The sequence below is a fragment of the Boleophthalmus pectinirostris genome, unplaced genomic scaffold (assembly GCF_026225935.1).
Source record: "Boleophthalmus pectinirostris isolate CB_2022bp ecotype Guang Dong unplaced genomic scaffold, ASM2622593v1 HiC_scaffold_6, whole genome shotgun sequence".
In the NCBI taxonomy this organism is placed as follows: domain Eukaryota; kingdom Metazoa; phylum Chordata; class Actinopteri; order Gobiiformes; family Gobiidae; genus Boleophthalmus; species Boleophthalmus pectinirostris.
The window spans coordinates 31,044,025-31,066,380 of NW_026571447.1; the positions used below are offsets into that span (position 1 = coordinate 31,044,025).

The window sequence follows — 22,356 nt, forward strand, 5'->3', positions numbered from 1 at the left end:
TCTGTTTAACCACCATCAGCTTTACACACAGTTCTCCAAATCAATCAGTACTTAAAAGCACCGCCCTCTGGTCAGTCCCAAGGGATGAAATCGACGCACAGGTTTCATACATTTCATAGGCTGTTCATACATAAATAACCAATGAAATACGATCCACAACACACAGTCGATTGACATTTGAAGCAGACTCACTTAAACTCTTTCTCAGATTTCCCGCGGAGGTCCCGGACGAGCCACTGGTTTGTGAAGGCGTCCTGAGGGGGCATCCCGTACCTCATCACCGCGTTCAGGAAGGCCTTACGCTGACGAGCATTGAAGCCCAACACCTGATAAAGAATTATGTTTAAAAAAAAGGTAGAAAACTGTATTCAGATTGCTTTATTATTCTTAATGTTCACACTAACCTCAATATTTCCTCCCACTCGGGCCAGAAGCGGAGGCAGAGGTTTGTCCCTGTCGTTTCTCAGCCCTTTGCGGCTCGGTCTCCGTGCGTTAGCTGAGATACAGAAGGAAAGAAAAGACAGACAGATGTTCAAGTGTTTTATCAAAATCAAAAACACAACCATCAAACTCAAAACCGCACATGCATAACTGTGTTGCCTTAATGTGTCTGGGATGGTTATGGACTTACCGCTGTAGCTTCTTCTCAAATTTGCAGTGCGTCAAATTAAACATATGGTTCTTTCTAAAGCAATGAGCGTTCACAGTCACAATGGAAAACCAATAACGGATTCATAATTTAATGTGCAGTAAAAACAATTAGAACAGCACTTACAGCAAATTACCCAAAGAAAACACAAGTTGGGATTTTGGGCGTGTTGGAAATGTGAAATAGGTTCAGGGCCTTTAAAACTGTATTTTTCAAGAGAATATCAAAACATAAAATCCACAAATTTTGAACTTGGAAGTCAATAGATCCAATATGCTCCAAATTCTCCTTTTAATGCTTATCAAATTCTCCTTTTAATTGCTTATACTAAATGTACTTTTATAATAAAAGTGTTTTATTTAATAATTTCACAGTGAATATCTTTTATGTACAGAAATTTTGTTTTATATGGATAGGTCAAATAATTATAGATATTACTAGGGGTATAACAATAACCAAAATATTGTTATATCGTATCATCAAAAGTTTCTCAATAATATCGTGGGCCAACACTATATATCGAATCACAAGCCTCTTTACTTAAATTAATTGTTATGGTGCAGTAATAACAAAAAAACAGAGGGAACTACATGGACCATGAGCCTTTGCTCTGTTTTGGTGCAAACTACATGAAGAAATAACAGTTCTAAGCACTTTTAATTCTTAGTTCTTTGGATTAAGTCTTGTCAGGGCCTTTCAAAAGGAAAAAGTAGCATAAAATATCGCAATAAGAGATATATCGTGAAAATACCGCAACGTGAGATTTGGATATCATTACATCCCTAGATATTACCCATAAACCAGGTTAATAAAACTTCTATCTGCCTTCCACTTTTATATTAAACTTTAAGCTGAACACAACTTATTACACAATAACTCAAATAAAATAGTAAAAAATACAGATCTGAGATTTGATTGAACAAAATTGATTACAAACCAAAAATAAAGCACAACCAAAAAATAAAGTGCATACAAGGTGCTTAACAGTGAGATATAATTTATTCATGCTTCCTGCTTTTCACTCTTCACCTCATTTTACATTTCTCTACCAGTCTTTGCATCCTTCTCTCCTCTTTACGCTTCTTTCTCTCCTTTCGTCTCTTTTTCTTCTCCTCCATTCTCCTCCTTCTCTCCTCTTTTTTCTTTTTTCTTTCCTGTTTGTGAGCATAACAAATGATGCACCCACAGCTGCGCTTCCCTAAGTTTACATCTGCGAAGGGTTAAAGTGTGTTAGTATAGATCGGGGATGCAACAACACCAGATATTATATTGAACTGTTTGATACTGGTGTCACGATTCAATACAAGTGTTCGATTGATACCACGAGTCCATCAATGCTTTGTTTTCGTGTTGGTTTAGAAAGAAGGTTAAAGTGTAACTAAAGACTATGGTAATTTCCGGACTATAAGCCGCTGCTTTTTTCTCACACTTTGAACCCTGCGGATAATAAAACAATGCGACTAATAAATGAACAGATTATTTGTTTGGCACATTGTTCATTCATATTGTATATACGGTCTGTGGTTTGGCAACACAGCGGATACGCGTAGCCTGAGTGCAGAAAACGCCACTGTCTGTGTGATTAACATATGGATCTAGGGTTCACATGAAGTTGCAACACTAGCTCACGATATTGTCAGCACTAAAACAGTTTATCTCCATGTGATCAAATAAGTTATGATGCTAAATGAACATTAGTGAGGGGGATACGTCTTACCCATATACGTAAATGACGAAAAGAAACGTCTCAAACTTCAGTAGCCGGACATCCACTCATACCTGATTGATACAACTAACCCAGTCCCCGAGAGAACCTGAAATCTGCTGAAATCCTACAAGACACTGACATGATACAGACAGGACAGAGGCTCTTTCTGCAGGAGACATGCGCAGTAGAGAGACGGTGAAGATGCGCCGTGGAAGGTGCTCGTTTGATCGTGTTTTGAACAGTTATTTTGTGCTTCATATGCACACTCTCCTCATGGAAAACGTACAAAGAAATTCAGATGATGCAGCTTTTAAGTTAAAGGTCATTGATGTGGCTGTCGAAGAAGGAAAAAGAGCTGCTGCACGTTAGCTCGGCATCAGTGAGTCGATGGTGAGACGTTGGCCTCGGCAGCGTGACAAACTGACTCAATGCAAAAAGACCACCAAAACTTTCAGAGGCGATAAAAGCAGACGGCCCGAACTTGAAAACGTTCTTAAAGATGTGAATACCTGCAGCTCATATTCAGGTGTGGACTATATATGTATAAGTTTAAAATCTAGTTAAAATTTTGCTGATGCGGCTTATATTGAGGTGCGCTCAATAGTCCGGAAATTACGGTAAGTTTTTCATATTTGCCAAAACAAATCACATGGGAAACAGACATTTTGACTTTCTGGACACATATATCAAAACTGAATTGGTATCAGGACCCATCGATATCAAATCTCGACAAATTATTGCATTATTGTATCGTTGCATCCCTGCGTACAGTAAGGGGAAGAAATAATATTTAGAGTATATTTAATATTGTGACATTAATTAGGGAAACACTGACACAGTTCAGGTTCAATTAAGTTAAATTATTTAAATTTTATGTAAAAACAGTTATATCAGATGTGAGTAAGCGGATTTCTTTCTGGTTGTTCAGACCTGTGCACGTTTGATAAACAAAATTATGCAAAAAAGAACAAGGACAAAAACGAAAGAGAAAATGCAGGATGTCTTTTTTAAAGGTCACTGTACTATGTCTTCCAAACACTCAAAAAACCCATTGATTAGCTGACACACCTCCAAGTGTTTGATTTCTCTTGCTGATTTCTCTTATGCATGTAAACACAGCAAAAATCAGAGCTAAGTATTAGCTTATCTGATTTTCAATGACTATGTAAAAAAAAACTATCGAAATATTTAAAAGCGTACAATCACATTCTGAATAGTAAAAAAACAGCAGTCTAGTATCAAATCAGAGGCCTGCACTGGGTACGGGCAAATAGTTGCTGAAACTAGCGGGTTTTAACATTCTGAAATTTTATAGGCAGGTATGCGGGTGGGTCAGGACTAAATCAGAACTAAACCAGGACTAATCTTAGACCTAAGAGAGAGAGAGAACCCCGAGCCCGTGGAGTAGGGCTCTGAACTGGTCCTTTGGCCTGCAGTCACCCGAAGGTCTACGCAGATGCACCTATGAGCCCGTCCCGACAATGAGTCCTGGTTTAGTCCTGTTTTAGGCCTAGCTTAGTGCTGGAATTAGTTCTGGAATCAGTCCTAGTTTAGTCCTGGTTCAGTCCGTGGTGTGTATGGTGCAAAAGTCCGACATCTCGATCAATGTTTCTTCTGCTCAATAAATAATCCCTATGAAGTGGTGACGTTGAGTTGCGTCTGTGAATTCGTATTCGTACTGAAGGAAGCGTAACCGTTTCATTTAATTTCTTGACTGTAATTCTTAAAGTTGTAACTTTTCAATTCGTATTCTGATGGCTGCTTCAGTTAGAATGCTTTTAATTTGTATGTGATTTACAGTGTTGGGGAGTAACAGATTACATGTACCGGAGTTATGTAATCAGAGTACAAATTATGAGTAACTGTATTCAGTTACAGTTACTGTTTCAGTGAGTGGTAATTGGATTACAGTTACTTTGTTGAAATAAATGGATTACACGGCGGTATTTTCCTGTTTTCTCATTTCACTCATTGCCGGACACTAAACCAGGTCTAAACCAGGTCTAAAACAGGACTAAACTAGGACTAAAGCAGGATTAATCCAGGTCTAAACCAGGTCTAAAGCAGGACTAAAGCAGGACTAAAACCAGGGCTAAAACGGGACTAAACTAGGACTAAACCAGGACTAAAACCACGTCTAAAACCACATCTAAAACCATGTCTAAAACCAGGTCTAAACTAGGACTAAACTAGGACTAAAGCAGGACTAAAACCATGTCTAAAACCACGTCTAAACCAGGTCTAAACTAGGACTAATCTAGGACTAAACCAGGACTAAAACCACGTCTAAACCAGGTCTAAACTAGGACTAAACTAGGACTAAAGCAGGACTAAAACCAGGTCTAAACCAGGACTAAAGCAGGACTAAAACCAGGGCTAAAACAGGACTAAAGTAGGACTAAACCAGGACTAAAACCACGTCTAAAACCAGGTCTAAACAGGACTAATCTAGGACTAAACCAGGACTAAAACCACGTCTAAAACCACGTCTAAACCAGGTCTAAACTAGGACTAAACTAGGACTAAAGCAGGACTAAAACAGGACTAAAACAAGGTCTAAACCAGGACTAAAACCACGTCTAAATCTAGGTCTAAACCAGGTCTAAACTAGGATTAAACTAGGACTAAAGCAGGACTAAAACCAGGGCAAAAACAGGTCTAAACCAGGATTTAACAGGACTAAATCATGCTGCGTGGACGTGTCTCCTCGTCTTCTATCAATAAAATTTTAAATTTGTTTAAGTAAAGTCTGGGCTTTTCATTTTCTTTTAACAGATAAAACTTATGTTATGATATCGTCGTCTTTGCTTCTCTACAGAAAATCAAGTAATCCAAAGTATTCTGATTACGTTACTCACCTAAAGTAATTTAATGGATTATGTTACAAACTACATTTTGGTGTATGTAATCTGTAATCTGTAGGGGAATACATTTTAAAAGTAACCTTCCCAACACTGGTAATTTATCACGGGCAAGGGCGGGTAACAAGTGAAATGTCAACGGGTCTGGGCGTGTGCGGGTTTAACTTTGATAAAATCACGGGTTAACGGGCAGGTGTGGTGCTGTTCTGTGCAGGTGTGGGAGGGAGCAGGTCTCCAAAAATGGACCTGTGCAGGACTCTGTATCAGATACCAGTACTTGTATCAGTGTAGCGAGGTTATCTGATTTTCACAGACTGTATAAATATACCTTGTGCCTCTCACACATACACACACCCACACACACACAGAGGATGAGGAGGAGGGCAGAGTGGAGTTTACCTTCAGTGCGTTCATCGAAGTCCTCGTCTCCCTCCTCTGATGCCACAGAGTAATCAGACTGATTGTCAGACTGATCCTCTTGCCAGTCTAAACAGGGCAAAAGCAAAAGGTGTGAGAAAATATAATAGAAAATACACATACAAAACTAAACTGAGCACAAACAAAACTACATTTCTATGGCATGCACACACAAAATTATTAAAAGTGAACTAATATCGAATACAAAATTAAAGTTAAAATCTGTAAAATCAGTCCTTTTATTAGATACTTGATATCTGTAAACACCAAGGATCTATTCTTAATCACAGTGACCCAATCAAGTGCCCAAATTAAATGAAAATAAATAATAATAAAACATAATCTTATCATTTAGCAAACAAAAATAACATGCTATTTAATGTAAAACACCAAAATTACAACATTAAAACCAACATGCATCATATTAAAAAGTAGAAATGGTTTACCTGCAATAACTAGCACGGTTGCATGGAAACAAAACTGCGTTAATAACATTTCGAACATTCATAATTTCATCACAAAATATTAGAGATGCACCCATACAGTTTTTCAGCCCTGGTATCAATACTTAGACCAACCAATAGAGCAAAGAGATTTCTAAAAACAAATTAAAATGGCTTTAAGTCATAATTTGGGGCTTAGGTTGGCAGTGTGATTTCAGCTCCTACGAATGAATGCTCTCGTTGTGTCCTTGGGCAAGACACTTAACCCACCTCACTCTAATGTCAGCGTATATTTGTGTATGAATGTTTGTGGATGGGTGAGTGATTCCTTGTTGTAAAGTGCTTTGAGTGTCTTGAAGGTGGTAAAGCGCTATATAAAAATGTGACCATTTACCATTTAATTCCAAAAGCAAAAACAAAACAAGACAAATTAAGATTAAACAGTGCCAACACAAAATGTATCATATTTTACAGACTATAAATCGCACTTTTTTCATGGTTTGGATGGTCCTGCCACTTATACTTCAGTGCGACTTATATATTAAAATTTTCACACTGACAGTGGCTCTAGGCTCTAGGACGATGAAAGAAAGTTTGGAGTGAGCGAGGAACTTGTGAGGGACTGACGGAAAGTGGGGCTGAAGAACACAGCTTCACGAAAACCAGGAGCGTGTGCCATGAAACTTTCTTGGAAGTCACTGGATGGATCAACAAAGCCTCGACTTCAATGACAACTGAAACCATCCTGTCGGGATTTTAGAAAGGCCAGAATAATTCTAATTGGAATTGACCTCCGGAGGTCACGGAGTTGCTCAGAAGTGACACCAAGGATGAAGAATTCAGTGGATTTAGTGATTTGGAGTGAGATCATGAGTTTGGTAAACCTGTTCTGTTGTTTATGCTCTTGTTATCTGAAGAACTGTTCAATCATATGTGAAGTTAACAGCCTGCTGTTCTCTATTCTATTGTTATTACTATATCTTGACTTTCAAGATGAAATGTCAGTTCCTGGTCTCTGATTTTATCAATTAAATTTCCCCAAAAAAGTGCGACTTATAGTCCGGTGTGACTTATTGTCCGAAAAATACGGCAGTCAATTTTTTCCAAACCAGACACTTTTACTGACAGAGGATTGACTGTAGACCTCTCAATTAAAAAAGACCCAAGGCAAATATTATGAGACATACACTGCCAAGAGCGGCCTGTAAATACTCTTCTTTAATATTAAATAATTGGCCTTAGGGCTTCACATTAAATCTAGCCAACTTGTCTTTCTGTTTATAGCATGATTATTTTGTAGAGAGATTCATGATTTGTGATCAGATGGGTAACTTTACTCAAATATAAGAAATATTAAAACCATTTATATTTGTTATTTGTTATTTTATTGTATTGTGGGAGCTCTTGTGTCCAAGTGATTTCCCTTGTGGATCAATAAAATGTGTCTCATCAAAACTGCATAATATAAAATTATATTCTAGCTAGTAAAAAGCAACAGTCTAGTATCTGATCCCAGCGTTTGTATGGGTGCATCTCCAGTTCACAGCACAGCACACACAGAAAATAGTAGTGTTGATGTTGTTCTGTACCCTGTCGTATACCTCGGTCCTCCTGCGAGCCGTCGTTGTAGTTGACAGGTTTGCGTGTTCGTTTGCCTTTGCCCAGGTTTCGGGCCAGATCCTCCTGCTGCTGCTCGTAGTGGTGACGCAAAAGTTTCTCCCAATAGTCTGGGTCCACGCTCTCCTCCTGCTTGATCACCTCACGCTCCACCTCCTCCTGAAGAGAAAACACGGACATATTCATCAATAAGGTTGGAAATGCTACATACCATACCTTAATTTTTTTGCCATATTGCCCAACCCTATAGTAATGGTACAACTTAAGCTTGTTGGGACACTTTAAAAGTCCGTCTACAATCTGTGGCTGATGTAAAAGTGCAGCATTAGCATTTTCCTGTGTCTCTCACCTCGTCGTCCTCGTCTTTGACCACGTACTGAGCGACCTTGAAGGAGCTGAGGTACTCGTTCATGCTGGCCAGCTCCGTGTCATCGGTGGCGTCCTGGTTTCTGTCCAACAGACGGTCGATGGCCTGGTCGTCATAGTGGATCACACTGCTGTCGTCCTCTTTGTTGTCTCCTGCAACAAAGAGACGTTTATAATGACATTGGGTTTATACATTTAAATAAATAAGCAAAAAATATACAACAAATACAACATTAAGAGAAAGCGTTAAAGTGATCCACACATTCAATCAAGAGAAAAAGGTTGATGGAATCATGTGAAAGATATCGAAAGATGTGCTTTACTTACACAGAAAAGAGAAAACTGACTTGAATTTTTAGGAATTAAAATTGTGTTAGCTATAAGAGAGTAGGTTTCGTCTCAGCTTTGGTGGATATATTATCAGCGCACGAGTAGGGCTCCGTTTGGGAGGTGCACTTGTGGTGATAGTCGATCTTTTTCCACCGCGACTCATTATAAGACAAGTTTAATTGAAGATGAAGCCAAATAAGTTTCCTTTTGAAAAGTTTTTCAAAGTTTGGTGCACAGCGTCTTCACTCACGCCTGCTCAAGCCGACATCTTCAGGTGCGGCCCTGTCCTGCTGCTTCCCCAGTTTAGGCTCCTGGCTCCACTAATGATATCACTCTGTTACAGCCAATGAAATAGTGGCAGGAGAAACCCTGTAGTCATATCGCTGAATACATCTCAGAAAGTCTAATAAACAAAATGTGAACTAAAACGTGTTAAATTAATACTACTGAGTTTGGAAAAATATTGGAATAAATTCATATTTTTGTTTATTAAAATAAAAAGACAAATATTGGTAGGGACTATTTTGTCTTCCACAAATATTGGTTGTGACATGTCCCCTCCATCCCTATGCAAACCTCCGCCCTTGATTAGCTAAGATTTTTTACTCAAATAGATAGGCAAGTTATAGTGTGTTTCATAGATGTATATAGATTGTAATAAATATAAAATGTCTGTGTAATCCCTCAGTTGTCTAAGTAGGTGCCATCACAAAATAAATTCTGCAAACTGGACAAATGTTTTTAAGATCTGAAAACGTATCATTACTCATCCAAGTGGCCTCTTCAGTTATGAGTGATTTCTGTTAGGTCACTGCCTTAAATATCTGCCGAAAGGAAGGAGGTAACTACAATGAAACCAACACACCCTACTGTAAAAAAATAGGTGTTAGTTTCAGTGTAGGCAGCTCAACTTGAGTAAGCGCCAAAGCATTTATATTCACTCTTTGAACTGTAAACTGTTGTCCAGTTGACAGAACAAAATTTTCTTTTGCGAAATATAAAATGTACCCTCTTTTACAGTGAACTCACCCTCGGGAGCATCATCTTTGAACAGCTCTTCTGTTCCAAACTTGAGGATGTCGTCCAGTTCCTGTTTGGACATGGAGCCCGTCTTTGTGCCAATGCCGGGTCTGACCACGAGATGAGTCAGCATCATCTTCTTTTTGGCCACCTAATGATTGGAAACACATTGAATATGCAAATGGAAAATAATAATGAGATGACAATGAGTAGTTTCTTGAGGAGTAGACCAGTCTTCTTACTGTTGGTGTGAATGTTTAATAGAACATGTTAGTACAATAATTCAAATGTTTCCTCGATGTTTGTGCTGTGTTTCATGTGCTCTGTTGTTTTTGGTTGTAAATACATTTGAAAAATAAAATAAAATTCAAATAAAAACATGACAAACCTGTGTGATCCTCTCCTCAACAGATGCTTTGGTGACAAAACGATAAATCATGACCTTCCTGTTCTGACCGATACGATGAGCTCTGCTGAACGCCTACGTGAGAAAATAAAATATTAATATCAACAATCATCAGGGCTGGATCAAATGTCAAATCACAAAGTCTAGACAATGTCCTACTAAGAACAAAGTACCCAGTCATGTTAAATGGTCGATAAAAACTTAAAGGTCTACACGAACTCATTTGTCCCCTCTGCGATTGCACTTGGCTTTAGACTAGGGCTGTGCTGAAAATCGAAAGATGGTTCAGTCACGATCTCTACTTTGGTAGATCTCGATGATAAGGCATGCGCATCTTAATCGACAGGTCTGCAGCCAATCGCGTCGCTGTAAGAGAGAGTGGTGCTGAGGAGGATTAACGATGTCTGAAAAAGCAGCCTGAGCCACAGCGCGTCTCCTCAGGTCTCCTCACGTGATCACAAGTTTTAACTTAAATCTGCACAATTTGACTAAAACGCCAATGTCTCTCTCCCTCGGCCTCTGTGTGCGACTGTGTGTGTGTGTCTGTGTCTGTTTGTCTGTGTGTATGTGCATCTGTGTGTGTGCGTCTGTGTGAGTGTGTATGTTTCTGTGTGTGTGCGTCTGTGTGTGCGTCTTGTGTGTGTGCGTCTGTGTTTGTGCTTCTGTCTGTGTGCGTTTCTTGTGTGTGTGAATCTGTGTGTGTGCTTCTGTCTGTGTCTGTGTGCGTTTCTTGTGTGCATCGATGTGTGTGGCTATGTGTGGGTGCATCTCTGTGTGTCCGTCTGTGTGCGTGCATTTGTGTGTGTGTGTGTGTGTGTGTGTGCGTCTGTGGGCATGCGTCTATGTGTGCGTCTATGTGTGTTCGTCTGTGTGTCCATATGTGTGTGTCTGTTTTTGCATGTCTGTGTGTATGTGCATCTGTGAGTGTGTGAGTGTGTGTGTCTGTGTGTGCATCTGTGTTTGCACGTCTGTGTGTGTCTGTGTAAGTGTGTCCGTCTCTGTGTGTATGCATCTGTGTGTGTGCGTCTGTGTCTGTGTGTGCGGTACCGTCCAACCACTCCCTGCTCTCCCTCCCGTGCAGCCGCAGCTCCTCATCTTTTCTCCTCTTTTTTTCCCTCTGGTGTTTCTCATCGTTATAATCCAAGTTACGGAAAATAATCGACTATTTTCTCACCGTTAATGAGTGAAAATTAAGACCTCATTTAACGCACTTTCCTAACACGCTAGGAACATGATGTAGTTAGAACGTAAACATCTAAAATACACAAAAAATCTTCTTCAAAATTGAATTGTGAACTGACTCTCACAATATCCATTAGAATAATTCAAATATACTCTAGATATTTTCCCCATATCTTCCAGCCTTTATACGAATACAATCTTAACAAAAGTAGAATGACGCACCTGTATGTCGTTGTGAGGGTTCCAGTCGGAGTCGTAGATGATGACCGTGTCGGCAGAGGCCAAGTTGATCCCCAAACCTCCGGCTCGAGTGGAGAGGAGGAACGCAAACTGAAGAGCCCCTGGAGCTGAGGGACAAATATCACAATTAAACAGGCATTTTATTTACTATTTACAAGTGACTATTATGGATTTTTTGTTTTAGTTTTTGTTAAATCAAAAACGTAACTGTCTGATTGTGGCACGTCATCTGTATGATTCCATGAAAATAAAAAGTTAAAACTGTACTTCCCAACATTGTTCATGGAGATAGATGAGCTTCAAGCCATATTGTGGAATATTATAGCCAAAGGAATAAAAAAACAGGTGGAGGACCTTCTCAAAACCAAATAAGAGTCAGGTTTGTGGAGATACAATCCTGCTCAGAATAAAGAATCATGTTTTTCTAAGATGGTTAAAAAGTTACATGGCGAGGTTTTAAAAAATATAGCTTTTATGTTTAAAATGTAAACGGTACAATGATTTTAGGTCAGTGATCAAGTGTTTATCAATAATAATTTAATAAAGAAACAAATTAATTATTTATAAAAATGTAAGATGCATTCCAAGTTGAAAGTTCCTATAAATAAACAGGATAACACCGTGTGCACGTCTCACCATTGAAGCGGTCGATAGCTTCTTGTCTCATGTTTCCGTTGACTCCTCCATCAATACGCTCATATTTATAGCCCTCGTTTTCTAGAAAGTCCTCGAGCAGATCCAACATTTTGGTCATCTGGGAGAAGACTAGAACCCTGTGACCGCCCTCTTTTAATTTCCTCATCATTTTCTGAAGGAGCAGCAGTTTTCCCGACGCCTTGGTGAGGGCATTCCCTTCATACATGCCGTTCGGGAGTTTTGGTGCCTCCTGCAAAGAGTTTTAATTAATCAATAGCTTGAAGAAAATACAGGACTGAAAATGCACGAGTTAAGAGTGGCCCATAATAATAAGGATAATTTGCAAATCAGAAAGGTGTTAAATATAACTAATGTCTTGGTTGAGGTTCAAATATTAAGCAAAAAAGTAAACAGACTGCAGGTTTAGCCCGGAAAGTGCAGAAATATGAACTTACAACTTTGTTAATACACTGCTGGAATACACTGCAAGTTTCTGTTCTTTTTATTTTTAATAAAGGTTTCAGCTAACAATTATTTTTGTCATCAACTAGTGAGCAGTGATCTTTCAACTTTCTATTTTGCCCAGAAACTGAGTCTTTTTAAGAGAAAGGTCAGCAACAATGTGTTTTAATAGTCTGATTTTGATTTAATACCTGTTTTACTAGCAAAAGCTTTGTGCTATAGTGTGTTTATGATCAGGATACAACTTATTTAAATAGTCAACAATTATTTCTGTTGTCTATTCGTCATGATTATTCAGATTAATCAATGTGGCCCTATTTTTATTTAGCCATTATACAGCTTTACATAGACATATTCAATATTCCACATTTGTATGCCTCCAAACAACAACAAACAGATCTTTATATATTTGATCTACTGCACTTCTCTGAGCAGAAAATGAGGGCAGTACTCACAGTGGCAGCGGCGGGGAAGAGGTAGGGATGGTTGCAGCATTTCTTGAGGTCCATCACCACATTGAGGAGAGACACTTGGTTTCCTCCGCCGCGAGTGTTCAGGGCCTCAAAGTTACGAGTGAGAATGAACTTGTAGTATTTTCTAAACAGGATGAGAAAACAGCGACATATTAGAGGTGTGGTAAGAAATCTCAGAATATACTGATGTTTTATTTGGCAATACATATTTAATTCTATTTATTTGAGACATACATATTTACTTAAAAATTCACAAATATCTAAAACAATATTGTGCTCCAAGTGCTTCTACAATTTTACTTGTTTTTTTTTTTTTTTTTAAATAGTGACCACTGATCCCAGTATCATCATAATATGAGTAGACCCCCTTTTACACCGCAACACTAAGATTGTTTTTGTATTTTAGTTGTTTAATGAGTTTGAGGCGAAGAAACATCCAATTTAATACATTTGAATAGTCCGTGTTATTCTCTGTCTGTCTAACCTGTGTTTATCTAGGTAAAATGTTTTAGAACAATTCTCATTTGCAAACATGACCTGGTTATGATCATTTACAGATTTTGACACTGCACTGTCACATTCTCTTTATTATTGTCACACCATTTTCCCGTAACAGTGGCTAATTTTCTGTTCTTACTTCTGCATGGGACTGAGCTCGACTCGGACAATGAGCTCGGTTTTTGAAGGCATGTGTTTGAAGACGTCGGCCTTCAGTCTCCGGAGCATGTGAGGACCCAACATGTCGTGGAGCTTCTTTATCTGGTCCTCCTTTGCAATGTCCGCAAACTCCTCGAGGAAACCCTCCAAGTTACTGTAGTGAGATAAAAAATAGGGATGGTTATCGACTAATTTCCCATATCTGTCTGATTTTGGAAATTTAGCCGTCATTTGGCACCAGTTTTTGTTGTTGTTTTGAACATGCTGTATACTTATACAATCACACACAAAAAATATTTAATACATATTGCTATTATTTTAATGAAAGCAAGTAATTAGTAAACTTTAGTACAACTTAACATCAATTTGTGGTTCTTGCTATGGATTTTAAAAGCTTAATAACAGCATCAACCACAAAAGGAATCATTGATAAAATAATAATTACAATTTCATTAATGTGTGCATGCAAATGTGTATGAAAGATAGTTAAAAAAGGGGAAAGTACTGACTTAAATCTCTCTGGAGTTAAAAAGTTTAAGAGGTGGAAAAGCTCCTCTAGATTGTTCTGCAGAGGCGTTCCTGTCAGCAGCAGCTTGTGTTGTAGAGGGTAGTTGTTCAACACTCGGAAAAACTGTGGGACAAACAGAAAAATAAATTATTATGTGTTATTTATACTGCAAAAAGGAATATCTAGAGTTCAGACCTAGTTTATTTTACACATTTCAATACATCGCTTCTTAAACACAAGCTTGATCATTTCATGGAAAATTAACTTGAAAAAAATGAGGGACGCACCGATACAATAGTAGTATCGGATATGGGCACCGATATTTACATTTATCGTGGATTGGATATCGGTTCCAAGATATCGGTTTGGTCAATATGCTATTTTGGTCTATAACGACACTATTTACTGACCAATGCTGGCCCAAAAAACGTCCTGTAATATTAAACATTTGCACAAAAGTTGCTGTTCGTACCTTGGACTGGTTGTTTTTCAGTCTGTGTGCCTCATCCACAACTAAACAGGCCCATTCAATAGAGCCCAGAACAGCCTGGTCAATGGTGATCAGCTCATACGAAGTCAGGAGGACGTGGAACTTAACCTGGGAGTCTTTCTGTTAGGGCACAAGAAATTATAGAAGTACAGTTTAAAAAAAGTGTACGTAAGATTTGTTATTTATATTCAACATATGAGGTTAAGATGTTCAAATCAAATATCTCATTTACTGATAAATAAATGTAATGCTGATTTATCCATGAGTTCAAAAACCTTAGCAAAAGCAGCCAATCATTAATCAGATTTCTGGAGGTTCTGAGCTTCACCTGAGGCCTGTCAATAAACTGAGAACCAGAAAAACTTTCTCTACCATGGTAAACCCAGGTTCAGTTGTGATTGTAGTAGTACGTTTTACAAAACTGTAACACTACAAGCTACATACTTTTACTTTAAACTCTTAGCAACACAAGATAATAATTCTGTTCTTTACCTTCATTTTGGATGCTTTCTTGCCTCCTCTGATGGCGTTGCCTTCGAAGGAGAACTCGTTTTCTCGGATGACCGCTCTGCTGTCTTTGTCTCCCACATAAGTCACCACGTACATGTCCGGAGCCCACATCTCAAACTCTCTCTCCCAGTTTATGATGGTGGAGAGAGGAGCACTCACCAGGAACGGACCTTTGGAGTGACCCTGAACGATATAAAAATATGTCAACATTATGTGTACGTTTAGTTGAATAATGAGTTGAACTGATGCCTTCTCAGTAGGGATGGGAATTCAGTGAAATATTCTTAATCGATCGTCGGGAGAATTAACTATCGATTTGCGATTAATCATTAACCTTTTTATATTAAAAGTATCATCTTTATTACTATTACTAATCTGCATAAGTAAACTCAACTTTACAAAATATAAAGCATAACCACTATAGAGCCACATCAACCTGTTTGAGATTATAATGTGTTTAATGCAGCTTTGCACAAGTTTCATTTCTTGCGTAAGTCAAGAAATGAAACTTAAAACCGCACGGCTAATTTGTATAAACTAAGCAAGGGCTCTTATGCGCTGATGCGGTTCAGCTTCTGTCGGACTAAAGGAAACAACTCAGTGGCATATAGGTGTTTTTTCTGTGACAGAGGGATGTTGATGTTGATGGTTTTGATGGTGAGTCTGTTCTGTGTGTGTGTGTGTGTGTGTGTCACATTGGAGATGGTTCATGTTTTCAGAGATCATACGTGTGCAGGTTTAGCGCAACTCTTATGTTGTAGTAACCAGGAAACTGCGTAAACATGCAACATGACAAAACCGAGACACTGATGTGCATGTAAACGCACTCATTGATCTCCAAGGAGGTGCCAAAGCCGAAACGTTGGACTGTGAGGCCGAAACTTCAGTGTTTGCTCTGTCAGATACAGCTTCGTCTCTACGTGCAGCAACCTACATTCAGTTTGCTGATTAAAAATTAACATAATCAAAGAAATTCTTAATGAACAATTATCGATTAGTTGACTAATCATGCCCATCCCTACTTCTCAGCCTAATGCGTAATGTCACTGTACTCATTCTATCATCAATGTAAAGAACAATTTATGTGATACAGAAATAATGATTTTCTTTCTGTCTGACTCAAGTTCTAATGAAGGGAATCTCAGTAGGGCCCAAAGAGTGAGGACAAGCAGAACAGAGATGTAACAACTATGAAATCATATTTTACACACACAATAAAACTAAAATAAAAATGTGCAATTTAGACTCAGACTGGAATTGGATTTGGGTTCTTGTATTTTGAGTTTTATAATATTCAGAATCAGCTGAATTCTGTGGCTACGTGTCCTCATCTCTAACCCAAAAATATGAAAAAATAAGCTTTTTATTTAATGACTGACAGATGCATTGACCAATCAGAGGCTGTTTGTGTTTTGTGCACTGCAGTGTAAACCAACCAGGCTTTTACTGCGAGCTATCAGCAGTTTGTGAAATGACAATAGCAAAAAAAAACAACAGAAGTATAGGGTACATTAGATTTTCTCAATAAAAGTACTTAGATAAAAAGTTTGTACATTTAACAAATCTTGTGTGTTTAAGAAACATTCATAAATAAGGCCAATCATGTCTAAAATCTCACCTCTTTGTACAGTGAATACAGAAACACGGCGGTCTGGACAGTTTTTCCGAGTCCCATCTCATCGGCGAGGATTGTGTCCGTGGCTTGAGCCCAGGAAAACCGGAGCCAGTTCAGACCCTCCAGCTGGTACGGGTGCAGCGTCCCCCCAGTGCTGTCCAGATACTCCGGCTGACGATCAAACTTTATAGTGGGCTAGGAAAAATATTAGAAAAGAAAATATTTAAATTGATTTCTGGTTTTATTGCATTATTGTGGTTCATTATTTGGTAAGCTTTGGCTGTTTTAAAATGTGCTTTGGAAATAATTTGATTGAAACTTGAAATTGCAATAACATGAACAATGTGTAATATGTAACAAATTAAATAAAATTGTATGTCTTCTGATCTAAATGTAAGGTTTTTAATATTTTAATCCTGTTTAGTTTTGATCTTGATTTAGTTTTTCAGTCACGTCAGACCAATCTGCCCAAACCAAACCTAAAACTAAAACTAAAAGTTAAAAAAGACAAAATGAAAAACTTACATCTACGACTGGATTTGCTGGAGGTCTCTCTGCTTTTTTAATTTTGACTTGCTTTTTGAATTTTTTGCCTGGTCGGCCCTCCTCACCCATCATCAGCTCCCTGGAGAAGAAAGAGTTAATAACATTTAAAGAATATAAGATAATAATAAGAATAAACTATTTTATACCTGTGGTTCCAGTATGTTTGTTTGTAAGAGTCATAATCTGGGATGTCCATGTCTTCACTCTCCCAGGTCGACTGGTCACAGGGCAAGTCTCTCCATTTGATCAGGTAGTGAACGTTGTTTTTCTTATCAACACTAAAAAACAAATTAAGAAAAGAACCATTATTATTATTATGGTAACAATTTCCAAAACGACTGACAGACATATACCTTGGATAATACGGCTGAGTAAAACTTCAGTGTTAACAACCCCACACATTCAAACACAAGTGTACCAGACACTGGAGTGTTAAGTGTCTTGCCCAAGGACACAACTGAAAAACTAATAGATTGGATCTGAGATCTTCCCACTAACCTTTGGGTTAGTGTGCCCTGCACACACCTATTGAGCGCCTGCTGCTGTGAGCATGAGACAGTCCTCTTTCTTACACATAGGAGTAATATCTGTACCTGTGATTGAGGATGCGGTGAATCATCAGCCACTCGAGCTTCACACCGAAGCGATAGAAGTCCTCCTCCATGCGCGTGTACAGGGGGTCTTTGTTCTTTCGCTTCGTGCTCTTGTCGTCGTCTCCATCTCCTCCAAAGTCCACAGGAGGGGGCTCGTCCATGTCTGTCTTTCTCTGGTAGTTTCGAAACATCACCTGACAGTTCAGCTCCAGCTGAGGAGAAAACCACAACATCACTGTCTGTGTCCAACAGGTGAAAATTAACTATGACCTCTGACCCCTCACCTGCAGCTCCTGCACCCAGGCGCAGTGCCAGTACGACAGGTTGCACCATTTGACAAAGAACTCCCTCTCACGGCGGCCGACCAAAGGAGGGGGGTCTGGGGCGTCTGCAGGCAGGTCTGCGGGGCGTGGGACAGGGGTGGGGGGAGGAGGGTCGCCCCAGCGCCATGTCAGGACCTTCTGCACTTTGCCTTTAAGGGGTGGACACTGTAAAAGTAATGGTACATTTATTATTAGCAGGCCTGTCACAATAACCAACTTTGAAGTGCGTCACATTGATGAAGAAAATACAAAGATAAACAACAAAAACAGAACCTGACACAACATGAGCTGCAAAAAATAAATTTGCTAAATTAAACACCTTTAACTTTTGTATCTAAAATAAGCCATACAAAATGATTTACTGAACCCTCTACAGCTCAATATTTATTGTAGTACAGAAAAACACAAAAAGTTGTTAGAGTCATTATTATTAGGGATTGTCCAAAACGCAACAGAACTAATAAATTTCCCATTCTTGGCCAAAATATGAACCCGTGTATTTTCAGACTGATGAGCTCTGTTGGGCTCTGACCTTGCAGCGGGGGCAGATCCACTCTCCGTTGGGGATCTCGGGCAGAGGGGGGTTGAGGCAGTGGATGTGGTAGGAGGAGGGGCAGGTGTCACAGCACAGCAGCTCTCCTCCATCTTTACACATGCGACAATACTCGATGTGGTGGTCGTCTTCCTCCTCTGCTCCATCCTCCTGACGATCATCGTCATCCTCACCCTCCGCCTCCGACAGGTCGTCCCGCGCCTCCCACTGGATTCCCTCCTTCTCCTGGATCACGTACGCAGAGTTGGGGAGGGGGAGGGGCGGAGAGCAGCAGAGGTGCACGAGACACAAGGGGGAAAGAAAAGGAGACAGAGTATGTGTGTGTGAGGAGGACGAGGTGAGAGACCAGGAGAGGAAGGGTGGGGTGGATGGATACAACATGAAAAATATGGAAACACTGAATAAATTGAAAGTTGAAAAGGCACGCAGATTTTAGGAATGCAACAAAACTATATATAATATCAAATGGTTCGATAAGATACAATACGATTTACAGATATATGTGGCATTTAATTGATTCAGTTTCCTGTGATACGCAACATTTTGAGAACTTTTTTCACATTGAATTAAAGACTGAAGATTGAATTGTTAATTGCTAGGGTAACAGTCCTAATTTCGTGTGTTTATTGAGTCCCATTTTTAGATATATGGAAGAAAACAGCTACAATAAGGCCTAACTCTGCTATATTTGAACAGATAATACAAAGTTTATTGATAATTACTCTAAAAATAATAAGAGGAAAGATTTGTTATATCAAAATTGTACTGATATCGTGACCCATGTATAAAGATATGATTGTTGCATCCCTAAAACATTTGTAAATGCAGGTTACATGATATATCCAAATGTTACAGGTTAATTAAGGCAAAAAAATCCATAATTTCTGCTAAATTAATTTACTGACATGCAGCTTTTTAAATAATCGGTGCATGAAATCCTGCCACACTGATCTTTAATCCATGTATCATTCGTTTTTCAAAATAAAACCAAAAATAAGAAAACAAAAAAAAACTATGAAAGAAACAGATAACAATTTGTTTTTTTTCAGTTTTCGATTTTGTGTTTAAATGAATAATGGAAAAAAAAGATAACGGTCGTTTCCCATTTCCGACAGTCCTGGTTCAGTCCTGGTTTAGTCCAGATTTAGGACTGAGACTGGGACTGAGACCGGGGCCAGACCAGGACCAGACCAGAACTGAGACCGAGACCAGGATCAGGACCAGGATTAGGACTGAGACCGGGACCAGAGCAGGACTGAGACCAGGATTGCGACCGGTTTAGACCTGGTTTAGTCCTATTTTAGTCCTGGATTACTCCGTGTGCGGTGCAAAAGTCCGGCATCACAGTTTAAGAGTGAAACAGGAAATGATTTGGTTTTGGAGACAAATAATGAAGAAAATAGCTGTTTTTTTTTTTTTTCATTTTCTTATTTTTAGTTTTATTTTGAAAAACTAATGAACGAATGATACACGAATTATCTTTGGTATAGTCGACCACTTCGTTGGTTTTCAGATTTCGGGGGGAGCTAAAATTAACATTGTTGTGTCTGTGTTGTAATACAGGTCTAGGGTGTAGTCATTAATTAAAGGGATCAAGTTCAACATTTGTGAATTCACCTTTTGGATATTTCATGACAAAGTACAATGTGGGAAAAACTTGAGAGCCTTGAAAGTACGGTATCATCACGTTCTCTGAAAACCGCCTCTTCTGACTCCTGGACAGAGTGGTACTCACGCAGTGCGGGCAGCTCCACTTGCCCTCTGGGGCCTTCTCCATGTCTGGGTCGAGGCAGACCATGTGATAGGCTCTGGGGCAGGTGTCACACAGGATGATCTCCCCTCCCTGCTGACACACCTCACAGTAGTCCTGGTGATCCGTCTCATATCCATCACCGTCTTCTGTTTCTACTGGGGGACATACCACAAAGAAAACTAAAAACACCTACATATATTTACAAACTCCTGAAATGTGCAGATTTTAATGGTTTTAAAAGTTGTCTAGACATAGGCATTTGCTAGTTTAGGACTCTTTGAACTTTTTTATTATAAAATAGTTCACGTTCTCTTCACACTCCAGATAAAGCTTTCTGATTCTTAAACTATGCAATTTGTCAGTAGCTGTCTGTAACAAACTGCTATATCTATCCTTTTCAATTCCGTTAATCATCAGTTTGTCAAGATTGATTAGAAAAGTGGTTTGTCGTTCTGGTGAAATGAATCTACTGACCTTTCTTCTTTTTCTTTGCATTCTTGGACTTCTTCTTGGGTCGGCTGCTGCGACTGGAGCCATCGGACACAGAGAACGAGCCGTTGTCAAAATCACTGTCTGCGTCTGGCTCATCTTCATCACTCTGAGGAAATAAAACAAGACAAAGAAATTAAACGACGTTACATAAATTAAAAAAGTATTACAATAACATAAAGTATTTCTTACAGATGAGCGTTTCCTCTTGATACCATCCAGTTTGATTTTAAGTGGTGCCACCTTTTTGGGTTTGGGTTTCAGTGGAGCCTTAGACTTGGACTTTTTTCTTGCATTTGGACCTGAAATATTTAAAAATTAATTAGCGAAGACTGATATTTTAGAAGATAATGTGAGAATATGAGTAATATGCAAGTTAAACATGTTCAAATTAGTACATTATGCATTAGGCTTTTTGAACTACAAGTAAAAAGTATAATTCCAGACATGTTTTTGATGAGGAAACAATATAAAATGTTAAATTATGCACAATATATTTGACCTTTAAGATGACTGTACAAAGATAAGCGGAGGTCAGCAGAGGTAGAAGTACAAAGTAGTGGCCCAAAAAATTACTAAAGTTGAGAGTAAAAATGTAACTGGAGCAACTTATACTGAAGTAAGAGTATTTGTAAGAGTAACAGCCCAGTACCTTTTCCCTCTTTGGTCTTGGCCTTTCGCAGAGGAGGGGGAACAGGGGGAGGTGCTGGGGCGGAGGCAGGAGACGAGGCTGATCCGTTCTCTGGTCCCACGTCTGAAGCCACCATGTTCTCCACGGCTGCAGCCACGTTAGCGGTGGCCAAGGCGGCGTTAGCTGTGGCACAACCCTAAAAGAAACAATATAATATTACAATACATTATAATTACATCACATACTTGTATTTCTCAAGCTATGGTACATTAAGGCCCTGTCACACCTTGACTATTTCCCCAAAACGTTGCCATAAGCTGAACCATCGATGTTTTTTTTTTTCAATTTTGAGCGTAAACACAGTGTATTTATAACGATTTGGGCGTAAACATAACGTATTAGTAACTTATATAGAACGTTTTGATAACTTATAGATAACTTATACCAACTAATGCTTAGCGTGTTGCCAGCGTCCACAACTTATGCCACAACAGTCTAACCTCTGCACAGCGCACGGCAGCGTATCGTCGTCTCGTTTCCAATTAAAAGGCAGCCGATCGACAATTTAAATCATATATCAATCATATCAATCTCTGTCTGTATATGGTGCTCAATGCAACAGATCGATTGATAGTAGGGTGACCAAACGTCCGTTTTTCCCCGGACATGTCTGTATTTTGGGTCCTGTCCGGGGCGTCCCCGTAACCCGCGATAGGTGAAATCCGCGAAGTATCAACTTTATATTTTACAATTATTCTATCTGTTTTAAGTCTGTAAAACCCCTCAGCACAAACTTTATGCACTTTTCTCAGATAGGACAGGTGCAACCCTTTTTACTTCCTTCTTAAAACTTGTTGCTGCTGTCGTCCTTTTGTTAT

At 39.0% G+C, this 22,356-nt stretch overlaps 1 protein-coding gene across 8 annotated transcripts in view; it reads right to left on the bottom strand.

The window, feature by feature from the left end:
- The window catches only part of chd4b (chromodomain helicase DNA binding protein 4b), a 41,903-nt gene that overhangs the window by 11,416 nt on the left and 8,131 nt on the right, over window positions 1-22,356 (bottom strand). For 3 of the 8 annotated variants that reach the window (XM_055163682.1, XM_055163681.1, XM_055163686.1), the window contains exons 7-30: window positions 21,500-21,674; window positions 21,040-21,149; window positions 20,833-20,956; window positions 20,341-20,513; window positions 18,585-18,830; window positions 18,014-18,217; window positions 17,730-17,941; window positions 17,283-17,414; window positions 17,116-17,215; window positions 16,594-16,785; window positions 14,958-15,158; window positions 14,448-14,585; window positions 13,977-14,098; window positions 13,448-13,621; window positions 12,793-12,934; window positions 11,876-12,125; window positions 11,222-11,346; window positions 9,800-9,892; window positions 9,421-9,562; window positions 8,044-8,214; window positions 7,668-7,856; window positions 5,618-5,704; window positions 405-496; window positions 193-326 (exon numbers count right to left, since the gene is read on the bottom strand). In XM_055163682.1, the coding sequence (XP_055019657.1) occupies window positions 193-326; window positions 405-496; window positions 5,618-5,704; window positions 7,668-7,856; window positions 8,044-8,214; window positions 9,421-9,562; window positions 9,800-9,892; window positions 11,222-11,346; window positions 11,876-12,125; window positions 12,793-12,934; window positions 13,448-13,621; window positions 13,977-14,098; window positions 14,448-14,585; window positions 14,958-15,158; window positions 16,594-16,785; window positions 17,116-17,215; window positions 17,283-17,414; window positions 17,730-17,941; window positions 18,014-18,217; window positions 18,585-18,830; window positions 20,341-20,513; window positions 20,833-20,956; window positions 21,040-21,149; window positions 21,500-21,674 (3,728 nt within the window). The remainder of the gene's footprint in view (window positions 1-192; window positions 327-404; window positions 497-5,617; window positions 5,705-7,667; window positions 7,857-8,043; window positions 8,215-9,420; window positions 9,563-9,799; window positions 9,893-11,221; window positions 11,347-11,875; window positions 12,126-12,792; window positions 12,935-13,447; window positions 13,622-13,976; window positions 14,099-14,447; window positions 14,586-14,957; window positions 15,159-16,593; window positions 16,786-17,115; window positions 17,216-17,282; window positions 17,415-17,729; window positions 17,942-18,013; window positions 18,218-18,584; window positions 18,831-20,340; window positions 20,514-20,832; window positions 20,957-21,039; window positions 21,150-21,499; window positions 21,675-22,356) is intronic. The other 5 variants (XM_055163684.1, XM_055163683.1, XM_055163687.1 and 2 more) reach the window with 3 other exon arrangements.